The sequence below is a fragment of the Hirundo rustica genome, chromosome 3 (assembly GCF_015227805.2).
Source record: "Hirundo rustica isolate bHirRus1 chromosome 3, bHirRus1.pri.v3, whole genome shotgun sequence".
In the NCBI taxonomy this organism is placed as follows: Eukaryota; Metazoa; Chordata; class Aves; order Passeriformes; family Hirundinidae; genus Hirundo; species Hirundo rustica.
The window spans coordinates 92,689,163-92,705,151 of record NC_053452.1 but is presented as its reverse complement, the minus strand read 5'-3'; the positions used below and the strand labels follow the sequence as shown (position 1 = coordinate 92,705,151).

At 41.6% G+C, this 15,989-nt stretch overlaps 1 protein-coding gene across 2 annotated transcripts; it reads right to left on the bottom strand.

Annotated features, from left to right (window-relative positions):
- Nucleotides 1-333: 333 nt before the first annotated feature.
- On the bottom strand, nt 334-15,961 carry KLHL31 (kelch like family member 31). Of its 2 annotated transcripts, none has more exons than XM_040058516.2 (3): nt 15,897-15,961; nt 5,064-6,267; nt 334-3,291 (listed from the first exon to the last, which is right to left on the bottom strand). In XM_040058516.2, exons 2-3 carry the CDS (start codon nt 6,233-6,235, stop codon nt 2,559-2,561), a joined length of 1,905 nt encoding a protein of 634 aa, XP_039914450.1. In that variant the 5' UTR covers nt 6,236-6,267; nt 15,897-15,961; the 3' UTR covers nt 334-2,558. The 2 variants fall into 2 exon arrangements, with proteins under 2 accessions (XP_039914450.1, XP_039914448.1); XM_040058514.2 differs by lacking the exon at nt 15,897-15,961 and adding an exon at nt 8,552-8,717.
- Between the last annotated feature and the right edge of the window lie 28 nt (nt 15,962-15,989).

Below are 15,989 nucleotides of genomic sequence, written 5' to 3'. Positions count from 1 at the left end.
GAAGTTTCATTGCACTTAGCCCATCATTCATAAATAATTTACTACTCAAAACCAAGATGGTTGTTGGTATACATGAAGTGCTAGCTCATAAACAGGAAAGCATGCAACAATGTCTGACTATTCATGGCATTTTAGAACTGAATTCCTAAAGGGAAAAAGAGACACTTGCATATGATGGTTTCATCCAATGTCTGTTTGAGGCCATAACAGTTGTTAATTCATAAATACAACCTGATAAAAACTAAGTAACTACACCATGTATACAGTTATAATTGAAGGTGTCCTGGTGTTTTTATTGAACCAGATGGTTAAAAAAAAAAAATTACCAAAAAAAAAAAAAAAAAAAAAAAAAAAAAAAAAATTGGAACAGATGGTTATTTCTAAAGAGCTTCCTAAATGCATTCTTGGGAAAAGAGAAATTTTTAATTTTTTATTTCCTTCAGGAAAAGCTTTTGGTGACTGGAATGGGCAAGAACAGAATTTTCATACTTAAAACAAAGTAATATTACTCTGTTCCACATTTGTTATTATTTGAATTAAACAGAGTCAAGGACAACTATATGCCAATTAAATGAATCAAAATTATATTACAGTGCTACATTGACCACATGACCAGTCACTGGTGGCAGTATATTCTAATAACATGCAGCACTCAAAAATACAATTTGAAATTTAAAATTGTGTAGTCAGGATGCAAACATGAACTCTAAGTTAGAACTGGAAAACAGGACCAAGTACCATGGAGTTTAATCCCAACCGACAGAGGAAATTATTTCATCTCTAATACTATGTCATGCTCATGCTGATCCTCAGTGTGCAGCTTTAGCAGAGCTACAAAGAACTTGGGTCCTGAAAATGCTTGTCTCGACGACATTTGCAATGACAGACAATTTTATGGTGTTCTCTTTTTGCAAATGAGATAAAAATTTGTCTGCCTCATAAACATTGCTAAAAGCATGGGTTCTCATTGGCACTGAAGCCTGGAGGTGTCAATGATAATCTGAGGAAACTGAATGTGAAGCCTTCATGAATTGATTAAGGTGAGTGCCCTTCTGGTTATATTAAATCATTTCAATTCCTTGTATTCCCTCTTTCCTCCCCAAAAGAAGGATGTAGACATTTTATGCTGATGTAGACATTTTGTGCTGACATCAGCCCTTTGGTGTCAAATCCTCACGGGACATGATGGACTGCATATCCCTTTGGCTATGGGAATAGGATTAGGTTTCATGCTTAATTCCCCCACTTCATGCTGAAATCATGAAGGAAAGTTCTTGGAAGGCAAGCTGTGTGAAGACTCCACTCTATTCACTGAGAAAACTTCAACACAAAGAGCGTTGGTCTAGCCTTTGGAATAATATGAATGAAATCTCCATAAAAAGGGCTGCAATGAAGGCTTCAGAAAGAGATGCATAATGGTAGCCCAGGAGAAGGTTACTTCAGGTGGTGTTGTGCCTACACCTGGTAAGAAAGGTGTTTAAACTATCTGTTTCTACTAACGGAGTTTTCCCATGATTCCCTGTTTTCCACACAAATTCTAAAGGGCAGGTTTTGAAGTCTTTATTCTGTCTTTGTTCCTCACTCCACTGGTTATTTGCTGGAGTAATGTAAGGGAGTTTGCTCTGTGCATCTTCCCCATGTTCAGATGCCATTAGCCCTCGGTGTCTCCTGGCATGAACTCAGCTTCCAGGCTTTCCCACCTGGAATGAGAGGGGTGTCTCCCTGGCATGAGGAGGAGGATGAGGTGATGTTCCTTGGTGTACACAGAGGCCAGGACAGCCACCATCTGGCACCCAAAGTAGTCCCTTGGGGCTGGCCCATAGTGCTTATGAGAACTAAAGTATTTTGTGGATTCCGATCTTGAAAGCCATGTCACAGCATTTGATATAGGAATTAAAGGGTTTTATGGTGGAAGATAAGGAACTCTTTCTACCTTCTGAAGGAGAAAATGCTCTGAGAAGTTTTTGTGAATACCACTGCCACAAAAGAAAAGTATGCACGTGCTATATGTGGTATTTTTAGTTTGCTTTTTTAGCCCCTTGTTTGTGAAAATAGAAAATGCTTAGAAAAGAACAAAACTGATCAATTTTATAATGACATGGCACATTTATGATCTATATTGAGATTTATTACTAGTCATATTTGACTTCCATTTTGGGTTCTGGAAATGTTTAAAACGTAGTATTAGAAAGCCTCATAACAATATTCTGAAGCAAGTTTATCTCAATTTTACAGGTAAGGAAACCAAGGCATAAAGAAATGAAATTATTTGCCACAGGTAGTATAGTAAGTCAGTGGCAAATCCAGGAAGAGAATGAAATTCTGTGGTTATGGGTTAACTTTCTTTTCCTGCTAAGAAAATTGATCTTATCCTTAATGTGCTGTTTCATGCCATCTGTACTAAAGTTCATGAAAACTGGCCAGTTTGCACTGTTCAAAAGCACATTTGCAAAACCAATGTTTTCTTTTTTCCATATAAGCACAAAAATTCTACTTAAAGGGTTAATTATATTGTTGTGCTGGTAAACATTTTTACTTATTGCTGGTTAGACCTGTCTTTAGATACTGACTGGGACAGAAGAGACTGAGCTGGCCCTGGACTCCCGTGTCTTGGTGTTGGGCATGGATATAGTACAACAAGATACGCCCACAGTCGCCTCAGGCAGCTCATCTTCCTCTGTCCATTCATTGAGATCTGGGTTATAGCACTGGATGCATTTCTTGTACTTTTTCTCTATTTCATTCCAGCCACCCACCAGGTAAATTTTCCCGTTAAGGCTGGAGGCACCAGCCGTGCTAACTCCCGTTTGAAGTGGCGCCACGTAATTCCACTGCCCCGTGTATGGGCTGTAACACTCCACAGGGAGAACATCGACCCTTTCCGCTCGCCCTCCCAGCTGGGACCCACCCATGACGTAGACCCTCTCCAGAAGGGACACCGCACAGTGCCAGCCCCTTGGGGTGCTGAGGCTGGCCTTATCCTGCCAGCTATCTTTGCTGGGGTCGTACATGCACACCGAGCGAGAGTAAGCATTATTGATGTAACCTCCCGTGACCAGGATCTGGCCGTCCACCACTGCACTGGCATGGCAGCACCGGGGCACCTCCAGCGGGGCCTTCATCTGCCACTGATTAGTTGCGGGCACGTAGCACTCGACAGAGGAGAGGCAGCCCTCCGAGTTGCGGCCACCCACTGCGAAGAGGAGGCCATTGAACACGTTCAGGCTGAAGTGGGTGCGCCGCTGATTCATATTCGCCAGGTGAATCCAGCTATTGAAACGAGGGTCATATCTGAAAAGGATTAAAAAAGGAAGGCAACAGTCTTATTTACTGCTCTGCTAAATTATACAGCACTCCTGTACCACTGCTGCAAGAGCAAAGTTGATAGAATTTTAGTTAGTTATTTAGCCTATTAAAAGTCAGTGTAATGAAGCTGGTATTCCTGATTAAATTTCAAAATAAATTTAGGTTTTGATTGGAGAAAAAAAAATTTTGTGTCATTCAAACCTGATATTATTTTAATGAAGTAAATCTGATTCTTCTGTAATTTGATTTTGTACAATAATCTCATTAGAATACTGGGAAGAGATACTTTCAAGATACAATAGAAATTTTAGAAATTCTTTTGCAATACACCCGCAGGAAAGATGTTGAAATTTAGTCAGAGTGTTTTAAAAACTTTAGGTGGTGATTTATACTTGCATCCTCTTAGTGCTTTCTAAATGGTGAATATGCTCTCCATTCCCATGGAGCAAGTTTTATGTGGAAAGAGCATCTATGCTTTCTAACACTATTCCTATCTGACATAACTTTCTTTGTCCTTGACACTTAAATGAACAACTTTGAAATAGGAAATATCAAATTGTGACTCCTGAAGATGCTGAGTGAAATACATCAGTGCACCCACACATTTCTGTTGCATGATAAGAGGACCAGAGAAGCACATAAGAAAAAGACTATGGGAAAGTAAATACTAATTGTCATTCAGCATTGTCATCTGCAAGTCCACAGACATACTGCTGTGACTTGACATGCTCAAGGTTAAGGGCACAATGAGGATTCCTCCACCACCTTCCTGCAGCTAAGGTCTGCACTGAGGACACAACTCCTTGTGACAATGAGAGGCATAGCTTAAAGGCAGAAGGTCAAGAAAGCAGATATTTTTCTGACAAAGTAGATTATACAATAAAATTGATCTAGAGGATGTTCCTCATTCATTAACTTTGTGCACTGGTTGATGTCCTCAGGAGAAGCTGACTGTTCCTTTTGCAAGCAGAAAAGGAACCACTGGTAGGACTGTGGCTGTATAGTGCCATTGCATGTCCATAGTCTGTTAGTAGATAAAAGGCAGATAAAAGTTTTCCCAGTCCCAGCCTTGCTTCAAGCTACTGTGCACTGCCAGCTTTTAGGCTGAACTATTTAAAAACTGCTACTGCCCATGTGACATTGCACGTTAGTGTATGCACTCTTCTGACCTTTCTATCACCGGTGCAGTCTCAGATGACTATATATAGGAACTGCAATACTTTAGAAGTGAGGTATTATTTGGGGTACACTGTAAAAGACAGCCGTCAAGCAAGGGTACCATTGTTTTTAAACTCATGATGATGATGATCATAATAATAATGGATATGAAATTCAATACAAAAGCTGTTGAAAATATGGTGAATAGTGAATAGAAAGTGAAGGCTATAATGTCTAAAAGGTGTTTTTCCAAACTTTCTCAGGCCCTAAAGCTTCTGAAAATTTGAGAAGTCTCCCTAGAACACCCTGTGACTTCCTATTTATGTTCCTATCTATTTCCTCCATTTGGAATAAGTTTTCTCAGTTTTTCCTCACTTCTTAGTGTGCATATGTAACCATGGTGAAATTTTTTGCATAACTCCAGTTGTATATTTCTGTTCATTCAAAGTTTAATATAGAATAGCATCTGTACCTCTGCTACATTGTCCCCTTTCTCTTTATCCAAGTGGTTCATGTTGCATGACACAAACGAGCTTGGTCTATCTACCTGCTTTCTGTGGAATAGATACCTCCACCCCTTTTAAAGAAATAGCAGTTACCTGCAGAAATTGCTGACTGCATGCTTGGCTTGGTTCCTGGCATCATTCTGGTCTTCCCCACCAGCCACATAGAGAAATCCATCCATCACTGTGACACACTGATTAAAACTTTTAGCAGGCATTTCACTTAGCTTCTTCCATCCGTTTTCAGGATCTCTGTATAAGATGTCTCTGCTAAGAGACTTTTCTGTTAAAGCAGGGCGTCCCCCAACAGTAACTAAGACTCTGAAACCTCCACGGATCCTTGTTCTTCTGGACTGAAGTGTATTCTGGTGATAGGGGAGCAAGTGATAGTTCATGGCATCCACTAGGAGCTTATGGCAGTCTGCATCTTGCATCATTCTTGGCACAGTTTGAACATAATTGACAAGGTCTTGGGCTGAGATGGTACCAAAACGGATGTTACTTAAGAGATTGGCAGCAAACTTTACTCTTTTTTGGTCAAATTCCAGCCATTTTATTGCAATCTGGAATGCAACAATTTCAGAAGGCAACTGTAAGTCATCATCTGCAAGAAGTTCATTAATCTGATCAAAAGTAAGTTTTAGGAACTGATCAGTTTCTGAAAATTCAATGAAGTTGTCTTTAATAAATTTGTGCGCTGCTTCCTTGGTTGTTTTTAGTCCGTATGTTTCTGCAATGTTGGCAATGTACATGCAGTTCTCAACACTGATTTCTTGGACTAGAAAATCACAGCACATCTTTGTAAGGGTGTGAATCTGTAGATAAATTGCTGTGGAAATAATACTACCTATTGTGTAAAGTGAGAGAGTAAGTTTTCCAGTGTAAGCATAGGTGATAACAGTAGCTAGACCCACTGGAGACACATCATTGAGGTCCACTCTTTGAGTGGATGGATCTTTCTTTAAGATGTTGTGAAAGTATTCACTACTTGAAGCCATTACTACCTTATGAACACTGAATGATTTGGTTTTGGTACTGATAGTCAAGTCACAAAGGAAATTTTCTTGTCTCATTTTGCTCAGACCTTCCAAGAGGTTTGGGCAGTATGACGGGTCGGAAACCTCAGATGAGATGCAGCTGAAACCATTTCCTCCTTCCAAGAGTCCATTCAAGCCATTCAGTTTACTGAGGGGGCCATCTTCCACAATGATAGTTGTTTCGTTGATATCTGCTTTGTTCTTTTTCACATTCTTCTTCTTAGGGGCCATGATTGCAATGAAATATTACAGCCAAGCACTTGCTAAAAATAAAATTAAACACCACAGTTGTGAAATTTAATAGCTATGTGACTATGCAACAAATCTAACCTTTTTCAATACGTGTAATGCCACAAAGCCAAACACACAGGATAATCTGTCTTCCTAGGTTGCAGCATGGCTGCCTATTAATAACAATCAATACTCCAAATGTGAAGAATATACCTACAAGCAATTCATTAATTTCTTCTTGGTTTAAATTAGATAATAAATTAATATTCACCCATTATCACCACATTCAGAAAGTTAAATTCTCTAAATAGGTTTGCCAGAGTGTAAAATTTTGTATATATTTATTTAAATTAGACAGGTTCTAGACCTGAATTCATTAGCCTGAAGCATAGGAAAAATACAGGCCCACAACTTTGTTCATCCTTACTCCAGGGCTGCACAGACTTAGAGGTGAGTTCAGAACTTGACCAGGAAATATTACAATGGGGAAAAATTCTTAAAGAAACAAAAGCCAGATGAGACATGAAGAGAAAGAGGATTTTAATATGATGTCATATTGATTTTAGATTTAGGTCCTGCTCCAAACTGCTTCCAGGTTTTTGTAACTTTTGATTTTATAGACTGATAGTGTTCTATTTCCCATGTCAGATGCACAAATACTTTCTGCTCATAGCATACTTTGATCATTTTTCAGTATCAGTAACTTGAAATCTATAATCTTACTTTTAAGATTTTGTGGACATTTAGGGAGAAGATGTCTAACTTCTATTTGAAAAAATGTCACACGAACTCTATCAGGATGTGTTACTTTAAACAAGTTCTGCATATGGGAAGGTAAGAATCAGTCCCATAGTTATGTTAGAACACATATTTAAATTATATATATCAGCTCTAGGCGAGCTCTCAATGAAATAAAGAGCCATTTTTTTTTGTCAAATGCAATGTGAAACAGCCCCTAGTAACAAGGGAGTTACTTCAAACAAACATAAGTATGTGCAAATATACTTGAAGGAAAGCACTGATCTTCAATTTAATCACAATTTAAACAGAACTGTGGAGATCAGCATTCAAATAGATTAAAACATAGCATTTGTGTCCAATATATCCGTTGCTTTTAAAACAATTCACACATGCTAATTTTCTTTCTGTGATCCTTGCAGTCACAAAACCTCAAACATGAAATAATGCTAATTAATGATAAATCAAATGACTGGTTTACTGTAGATAACTAAATAAAAAGACTTCAGTAACGTTTCAATCTAGAATCTCAGCACATAATTTCTTCCTTAAGCATACAGCATGTAACAAAATGGTAATTTAATTATAGAAAGGAATGGTTGCTGCCTGTGAGCACCAGCAGTTTTTTGCCGCTGCTGGGTGACGACCATGTGCAGAGCGGGCGAGGGAGAGGGCCATGTGTGCCCAGAGTGTCAGTGTCAGCCTGTGCTGACGTGAGCTGTGATCCCTGATATGCCAGTGTGCCAGCGCAGGGGTCAGCTGCTGCCCGGCTCCCCCGCTCCGGCTGCATTCCAGGAGCTGCATCTGTTGAGACCTATCAGAGTCACCTCCCAGAATAGCAGCTTCCCAGCAGCTTGCCATTTTAAGACAGGTTCAGTTGAAGGTATAGCTGGTGTTTTAGTATACTTGGCTGTTTAACACAACTTTTGGTGCAAAACCCCTATGATTTTGCAAGTGTCACGCATATTTTTTGGCATGGAAAAAAAGTGAAAAAAACCTTTTTCATAACTTTGTATGTTATACACATAGGTATAGCTTTGTATATTAATAGTCACAGTTTTAAAGTTGGTGAGGGCATATTCTTTTGGCAGCCTTATCTGTTGTTTTAAGTATTTTTAGAGACTTGTAACTTAAAATTTTTCATACATGTAGCACTTAATGTTCATTGCCTCATTGCATCAATGCAGAGCTCATTTCAATACAATATTTTAAGCTCTCTGTTCAAAATTGCTCACTATCCAAAGTTTTTTTCCTGAGAAATGCTTTTTCATCAGCAGAAGTTTCACAAGCTAGCTTAGTGTACAAGCACTGTAAGTGACAGGACATGCAAACCCACTGAAACAAATCAAACAATCCTATAATAAAACCACGGTACTGAACTTTGAAAACCCTGAACTTTGAAAACCCAAGGGTTTTCTATGATTGTTTGTTTTCACCTACTTTGTTTTAGCTTAAGTACCAGTCACGTCAAAGGACATTTGGGGTCCTAAAACAATGCATTATACCAACCAGCCTCCCCCCTGATTTAAAATGCCACCTTCTAAAAACTATCAAAGTGAGGAGTTAAAAACCTCTTACCCTCCTCAGAATGATACTGTCCCAGAGCTGTCCGTGAAAATGCCTCTTCCTTGGAAAATGCAAATGCAAAAAGAGGAGAATTGTGGGGGAAAAGGAGTGAGAAAGATCAGAGGCCACTTAAGTCCCAGCTCACTGGTTTTCAGTGAGGCACTTCGCTGTCACAGTGAGCAAGAGAGACCGGAGTCTGTGCTCGGGTGCTCTTTAAAATGACCCCTCCTCTCCATGCCTTGCTCTCTGCCTCTGCCCAGCCACGGGAGCTCAGCTTCCCTGGGCTGCCTGGCCACTGGAAATCAGGAGGACAAGCTTAGGTCCTGTAAATGCACAGGTACAGGGGAGGAAAGGGAGGGGAAGGTGAAGGCAACTACAGCAGATAATAACTGCCTCAGGTAAGTGTAGGGTGAACCAGCTGGGAGCCTGGGTGAAAGTCCTGTGGTTAGGGAGGGGCACAGGTTTAGACTGGACATAAGGAAGACACTTTTTATGATGAGGGCGGTGAGGCACTGGAACGGGATGCACAGAGTAGCTGTGGGTGCCTCATCCCTGGAAGTGTTCACGGCCAGGTTAGATGGAACTTTAAACAATTTTGTCTAGCAGAAGATGTTCCATGACGAGGGGGTTGGAACTACATAGTCTTTGAAGGTCCCATCAAAATCCATTCTATGATTATTATTATTATTCTGTGACCTAAAATAACCCACAGAAAGCACCATGGAAAAGCTGGCACCTTACACTTTCTTAGATTTTCCATGATTAACTCTAGGCAGAGGAAAGGAGACCAGCTGATGGGGATTCAGTCATGTTCTGTTTTGTGGAGTTGGGTCGCATAAAAACTTTGCTTCCATAAAGACTTGCCGCAGCTTTCAAAGAATATGGCTCACATCCTGATACATTTTCAGAGCCGTGAACTTTGATCTTCCGTCTCTCAAGTGTGTATCCTAACTTGGGGATTACGCTGTACACTGGAATTATTTATCTCCGCATCCTTGCCAGGCAACCTCAGGAATAATATACAGCCAAACCTCCATATCCCAGGAGAATTTAATCCCATGGGAGAAATAAGAAAGAGTGCATAAGAAGGGAAGCGTACTGGGGGATGTGGAAGTCTGAGAACAGGAAGATTTTCTCTTGGCTGTACTTTGTATATGCTTAATCATGCAGATTTATTTGGCTGCCTTCAGGCTCAGATGGGTTTTTAAAACAACTGCTGCAAAGTAACACTTGTCATTTTGAACAAAAGGGCATCACTGTGTGGGTGGAGCTGCAAAACATCACAAGGTAAGAATGAAGAAAACAGAATAAGAAATTAGAGTCAGTCAAATGTTTGAAATGAGAGTGGAGAGAGATATAAGGCTCAGCCCTCCCAACACCAACAACGTAACCAGCTTTCCTTTTGAAAAATACGGCCACAGCTATGAAAAATGAAGGACAAAGCCTCATTGTCACAGAATCATGGAATACCAGGTTGGAGGGAATACCAAGGATCACCTGATCCCACCTTTCTTGGCAAAAACGTTGTCTTGACAACGGGGCCCAGCACTATCTTCAGGCAAATCTTACAAGTGTCCGAACTTGGGGAATCCACCACTTAGTTCCCTGGGGAGATTATATTCTCATAGTGAAAAATTTTCCTCTTGTGTCAAATCATAATCTCCTCAGGAGAAATTTGTGGCCATCTCCCTTCATCTTTTCCTTGTGATTTCCTGTAAAAAGGGAGTCTCCATCTACTATGTTGTAGTGGTTTGATGCTGGCCCAGCGCCAGGCACCCAAGAGAGTTGCTCACTCACCCTCCCTTGCTACAGCTGGGCAGAGGAGAGAAAAAATAACAAAGGTTTCATGAGTGAGATAAGGACTGGGAGAAATATTTCAAGGGCAAACCAGGCTCAACTTCAGCTGCAAAGTGAATTTATTACTAATTAAGTCAGAGGAGGATAATGATATGTATAATAAGCCCTTAAAACACTGTTTCCCCAGCCCCCCTCCAGCCACTCTCTCTTTTCAGCTGACAGTGCAAGGAGACAATGCATGGGGGTTTTGGTCAGTTCATCACTGAGATTTTCTTCCACTGCTCTGGGAGAGGAGTCCTTCCCCTGTGAGGCCGTGGGTCCCTCCCATGGGAAACAGCTCTCTGTGGACTGCCCCAGCCTTGGTCCATGAGCAGCAGTGCTCCCAAAACTGCTGCAGTGTGAGTCCCTGCAATGGGCAGACAGTCCTCCCTGACACACAAACCTGCTGTGATGTGTGTCACTCTTCCATGGGCTGCAGTCCTCCAAGGACCGGCTGCTCCAGCCTGGAAGCAGGTCCCCTTTCTCCAGCGGGTCTCCCACTGGATCACAGCCTCCTCAAGACATCCACCTGCTCTAGCATGGATACCTCCCTCACGTGCTGGGGGTGGATCTCTGCATCCCCCTTGGATCCCCATGGGCTGGGGGTGGATCTCTGCATCCTCCATGGATCCCCATGGGCTGGGGGTGGATCTCTGCATCCCCCGTGGATCCCCATGGGCTGGGGGTGGATCTCTGCATCCTCCATGGATCTCCATGGGCTGGGGGTGGATCTCTGCATCCTCCATGGATCCCCATGGGCTGGGGGTGGATCTCTGCATCCTCCATGGATCCCCATGGGCTGGGGGTGGATCTCTGCATCCCCCGTGGATCCCCATGGGCTGGGGGTGGATCTCTGCATCCCCCGTGGATCCCCATGGGCTGCAGGGGCACAGCTGCTTCACCATGGTCTCATCACAGCCTGCAGAGGAATCCTGGCTCTGGTGCCTGGAGCACCTCCTCCCCCTCCTTCTCCACTGACCTTGGTGTCTCCATTTTGTTTCCCTCTCCTATTCTCACCTCCTCCTCTTCTCTGACTAGAAGCAATAATCTGTGACGTTGCTTTGATTTTCTTCTTAGATATGTCATCACAGAGACATTACCAGCCTCTCTCATTGGCCCCGTTTTGGCCAGCAGCATGTCCATCCTCAGAGCCACCAACCACTGGCTCTGCTGGACATGGTGGAAGCTTCCAGCAGCTTCTCACAGGAGCCACCTTTGTGCTCCCCCCATCAGAAACCAGACTGTGCCATACCAATACATATGTCCCTTTTTCCTCCCATGTAGGTTCCTACTGCCTCAAAAATACACTAACTATAGTATTAATTTCGTATGTTGGATGACAGATCTCATAATCTTAATCTCAATGTATTTTAATTTATTTACTTACATCAACTATCTTTAAGATTTGAAGCTTTACATTAATAGGATCGATCATAATGATTTTACACAAAGAATTTACTTTGCACATTGCTCCATCAATTTAAGAACTTGTAATATATTGTGTCTTGTAGGTAGAACAAACACATTTCTAAAACACCACTACTAAATATATAGCGTATCAGTGAACCATAGTTACTTAGTGTTCCCTTTTTTAACAGCTCCTGTCCAGACGTCTATCAATTTTCATGATTTTAAGATGCCCTAAAAGGGCAACTTTTTCAGAAATTGATTTTTTTTTTTTTTTGTTTTTTTTCAGGTTGTGGTTTTTTTTTTTTTTTTTTTTTTTTTTTAATAAAGGGGACAATTATCCTCCCGAATGGACACACTATCATGATATGTAGAAAATATTCCAATTTTCATCTCTTTTAAATTACTAGCATATTGCAAAATGAATTTAATTCTTACTCAGTCTCTATGAATGTGTTTCCAACATCCTTATATGATTCACTGTTGAAAAAACAACAGAAACATCAATGAAGAAGCATCCTGACTGAAAAAACAAAACTAAGTTCTAACTTCCAGAAAATACTGAACGTGCTTTCAGCTGAGCAGTATAGAGATAACCATCTTGTGGGGACTGAGTCAATATCTCAGTTTACTAAAACTGACATAGTTCTGAAACTTTGGTTCTATGTTAGGACAAGACTGACAAAACCTTTAGTTACTTGGTCTTCGAGATCAGAAGACAACTGATGGCATACTTGGATATTGTGTGGCACACAAGCTGGTCTAGGAAGTAGTCTTTCTCATTTTCCATTAATCAGCACACAATAAAGTCTTTTAAAAGTAACTAATATCAGGATCATAAATTATATATTTGCATAATGCAGATCATACATATATATAATTTATGTAATACAAATTTTAAAAATCAAACTTTGATTTAATATGCTTTTTAATTTTCAGATACTCAATATTGTTTCCCTCATATCATGAAAATAACATGTTCTTTCTGATTATTTCCTTTCAAATGGCATAAACTTAATTACTATAAAACATTTTTATATTGACTGAAGTTCCTGCCATCAGATTATTGCCTTCTCACTTAAAAGAGGTATAGTAATACACCTTTTTAAAGTACTTTCAGCCTCTCAAAATGTATCCTTTTAGGTATGAGTGAATCTTGGGGGAAAAATATTTAATTTTCTTCATAATCAATTGGTCTATATGAGTTACTAAGGACAATACTGTCAAGTCATGTAGCAGGTCATGAAGTAATGTTTTAACATTTTAGGGGTAAAAAGTGGAAATATTTAAAGAGATTTGTTCTCAGACTAATGAACAAAAACAACTGTTATTATTTGCTCCATGTGCATGGTTCAGAATCAACAACAGGGAAAGTTGTTTTGTCAGGAAAGACAGGTCTTTAGGCAATTATAACCATCTTTCCTAATCCATGCACAATCATTACTGCACTCTTTCTGCAAATGGAAAGCCTTATGTTTGAAGTCGACATGCACTGATTTGTTGGTGGAACTCAAGTGTCACAGACATGTGGAGATGTACCTTGGTCAACTAAAGATGTAAAGAAAACTCAGGCTCAGCTCTAGATCATGACTGTTTTGTTTGCTCAGATCACTTTGTGTATGCTCAGCCAAATACCACACACCCTCAACCCCCAAATTTAGTTCTCTATGACAAATAGTTATGAGAAATATCTTCAAATGCACTAATCTGAATGTATTGGGTAATCATACCTGTAATGCCATTAGGAAAAGTGAAATTCCTTATGCAGACAGGAGGAAACTGTGAAAGGATACTGAATTTCAGTGGGAACTGCAGTCTTTTCAAAGAAACAGATAGAAATGTGGGGGTTTTAAAGGTGAAGAATAAATGTAAAAGCAACATTGTTAGGAACAAATGCACAGGGCTTGATTTCACAGAGGTGGCTCTGAAGAACTGTGCTCAGCCAGACACCCAGCCCCAGCGGGTCACTCAGACCTCCCCCTGTACTTGATCACATGCTCCCACTTCCTTGCTCAGTTTGCCCAGCCAAGCCTCATTGGTCCAGCCCCTGAAATTCTCACCAGGCTCTACTGCTGAGTTCAAACAAAGCCTATTCCTCTTTCTGGTTTCAGTCTTTCCTTGGAAACTCACTGAACACTGGCTGTAGGGCATAGGAAGGTCCTTAAAAGTGAGAAGAGAGTTTGCAAACCTTCAGCAGAGCTGATGGCTTGAGCATGTAGTGTCAGAGAAGTTTTTGGAGCTATATTTGTGTGTATGTCAAGCCCACTTCTCCCTAAGAGGAATCACGTATCAATGCCAAACAAACAAATCCTTGTAATAATCAGCATTGGCCACACTTTTGAAGGACTGAATAAACTTGGAATTTTTTTCCTCTTGACAATTATGACAAGCAATACGAAAATGCTTCAGTTAGGTCTGGCCTAAAAATATTTTGCTTGTTCTAGGAAAACTAGCGAGATTTTAAATATTGTCTTCACTTCATGAAATCATGATCTTTCAGAATAATTGGGCAGCAAGAACATCTTCCTCATCCCAGGAAATCCAGTAGTTTCATAATCAGGCTTTCAAACACCGTATGGGAATTCCAGCTTCAATCACATAATCCGTATGACAATCTGACCCTCAACTTCCCTACTCAATAATGACTTTAATCATAATGCTGGTGTGGGCTGAATTTTTCTGAAGATTTCTTCTGCATTAATGCCATTTTGTATAAATAATGTTATACTATTTTGGGCTAGAAAATGGAAGAGTAACTAGCTGTGAACGGCCTATTTTAAAGTAAGGTTGATGGAAGTCTCTACATACCATGAAGATGAGCTGATTATTTCTGTAAAATAAAAACATGAGTATGGTAACAGGAAAGACAGTCTGCATCAGGGACCTGGATTTATTTTTTCCATTTCCAACCTGAGTGCTCTATTTACTGTATTGCCCTTATCAGCTATTTTTGTTTCTCTGGTGATGAATTTGCTACAGAGTGTGCCAAGCTGTAATAAGATCTATTTTGCAAGAGCAGCAATTCTAACGTGCAAATACCAGACTTCTGCCTACTTAAAATTCCGTTGTAGTTCAGAATGGATGCACTTTTTTAAAACACTTCTCCCAAACACTACCTTAAAAAGTGAAAGGTGTTCTGTGTACCTGTTTTCATTACATATAACTTCACAGGAAATTCCGCAAACACACAAAGATCTTTTTAAGAGGGACTAATTCAGCGTGTGAGTCTTACAAGCACATGCTCAGCCACGGCAAGCTCCATGGCAGAGATCTCGTTTCAGATGTGGTTCACACAGCAGCAAAGACTTATTTCCTGTCATAAGCTTTTGAGGTAATCCATGGGAGAGCCCTGTTGAAAGTCGCAGAGGCCAAAAATGTTCAGTCCCAGCCACCCCCCCGCCCCCAAATAAAGAGAGAGAAAGAAAAGAAAAGAAAAGAAAAGAAAAGAAGAGAAGAGAAGAGAAGAGAAGAGAAGAGAAGAGAAGAGAAGAGAAGAGAAGAGAAGAGAAGAGAAGAGAAGAGAAGAGAAGAGAAAAGAAAAGAAAAAAGAAAAGAGCAAGAAAGGCATTACGCATCAGGCTGTAAATAAGGCAGGACCTAAAGAAAAGGATGACCCCTTCATCCCGAGCCAGGACTGCAGCAGGCTGCCTGCCGGCGCCAGTCGCGTCTTCGTGGCTCGGCCTCTCTAGCCCAACACAAGGCTCCCTTCCACAGGGCAGCGTCGCTGCCACGCAGTCACCAGGGATGCCACGGGCCTCGGGGTTACCGCAGGTAACAGGACAGGCGCGCACCAGCAAGCGGCACTGTCCGTGTCCCACGCGGCGCAGGCGGGACAGGGCCCGGCGGGGCTGCTCCCGAGGCTGGCGGGCCCGCCCTGGCGGGGCACAGCACAGGCCGAGCCGTTCCCCGGGCAGGCCGCTCCCCGACTCATATGCACGGGCTCGCCCCAGCGCTCGCTCGGTACCGCACTGAGCGTTCAAACGCGGCGCACAGAAAAGCACACAGCCCGTGCTGTTACTGCTGGCACCTGGGGAGCGAACACCCAGCCCGATCGCTGCTCTCGACAACCAGCCCGGCCCGAACGAACGGCCAGCGGCGGAGGAGGCGCGCTTACAAGAAAGCGGTGCCGGAGGAGCCCCGGTTCCGGCGCCGAGGCGGAGAAGGGGCGGAGCGGCGGCAGCGACAAGGCAGAGAAAGGGCGGAGCGG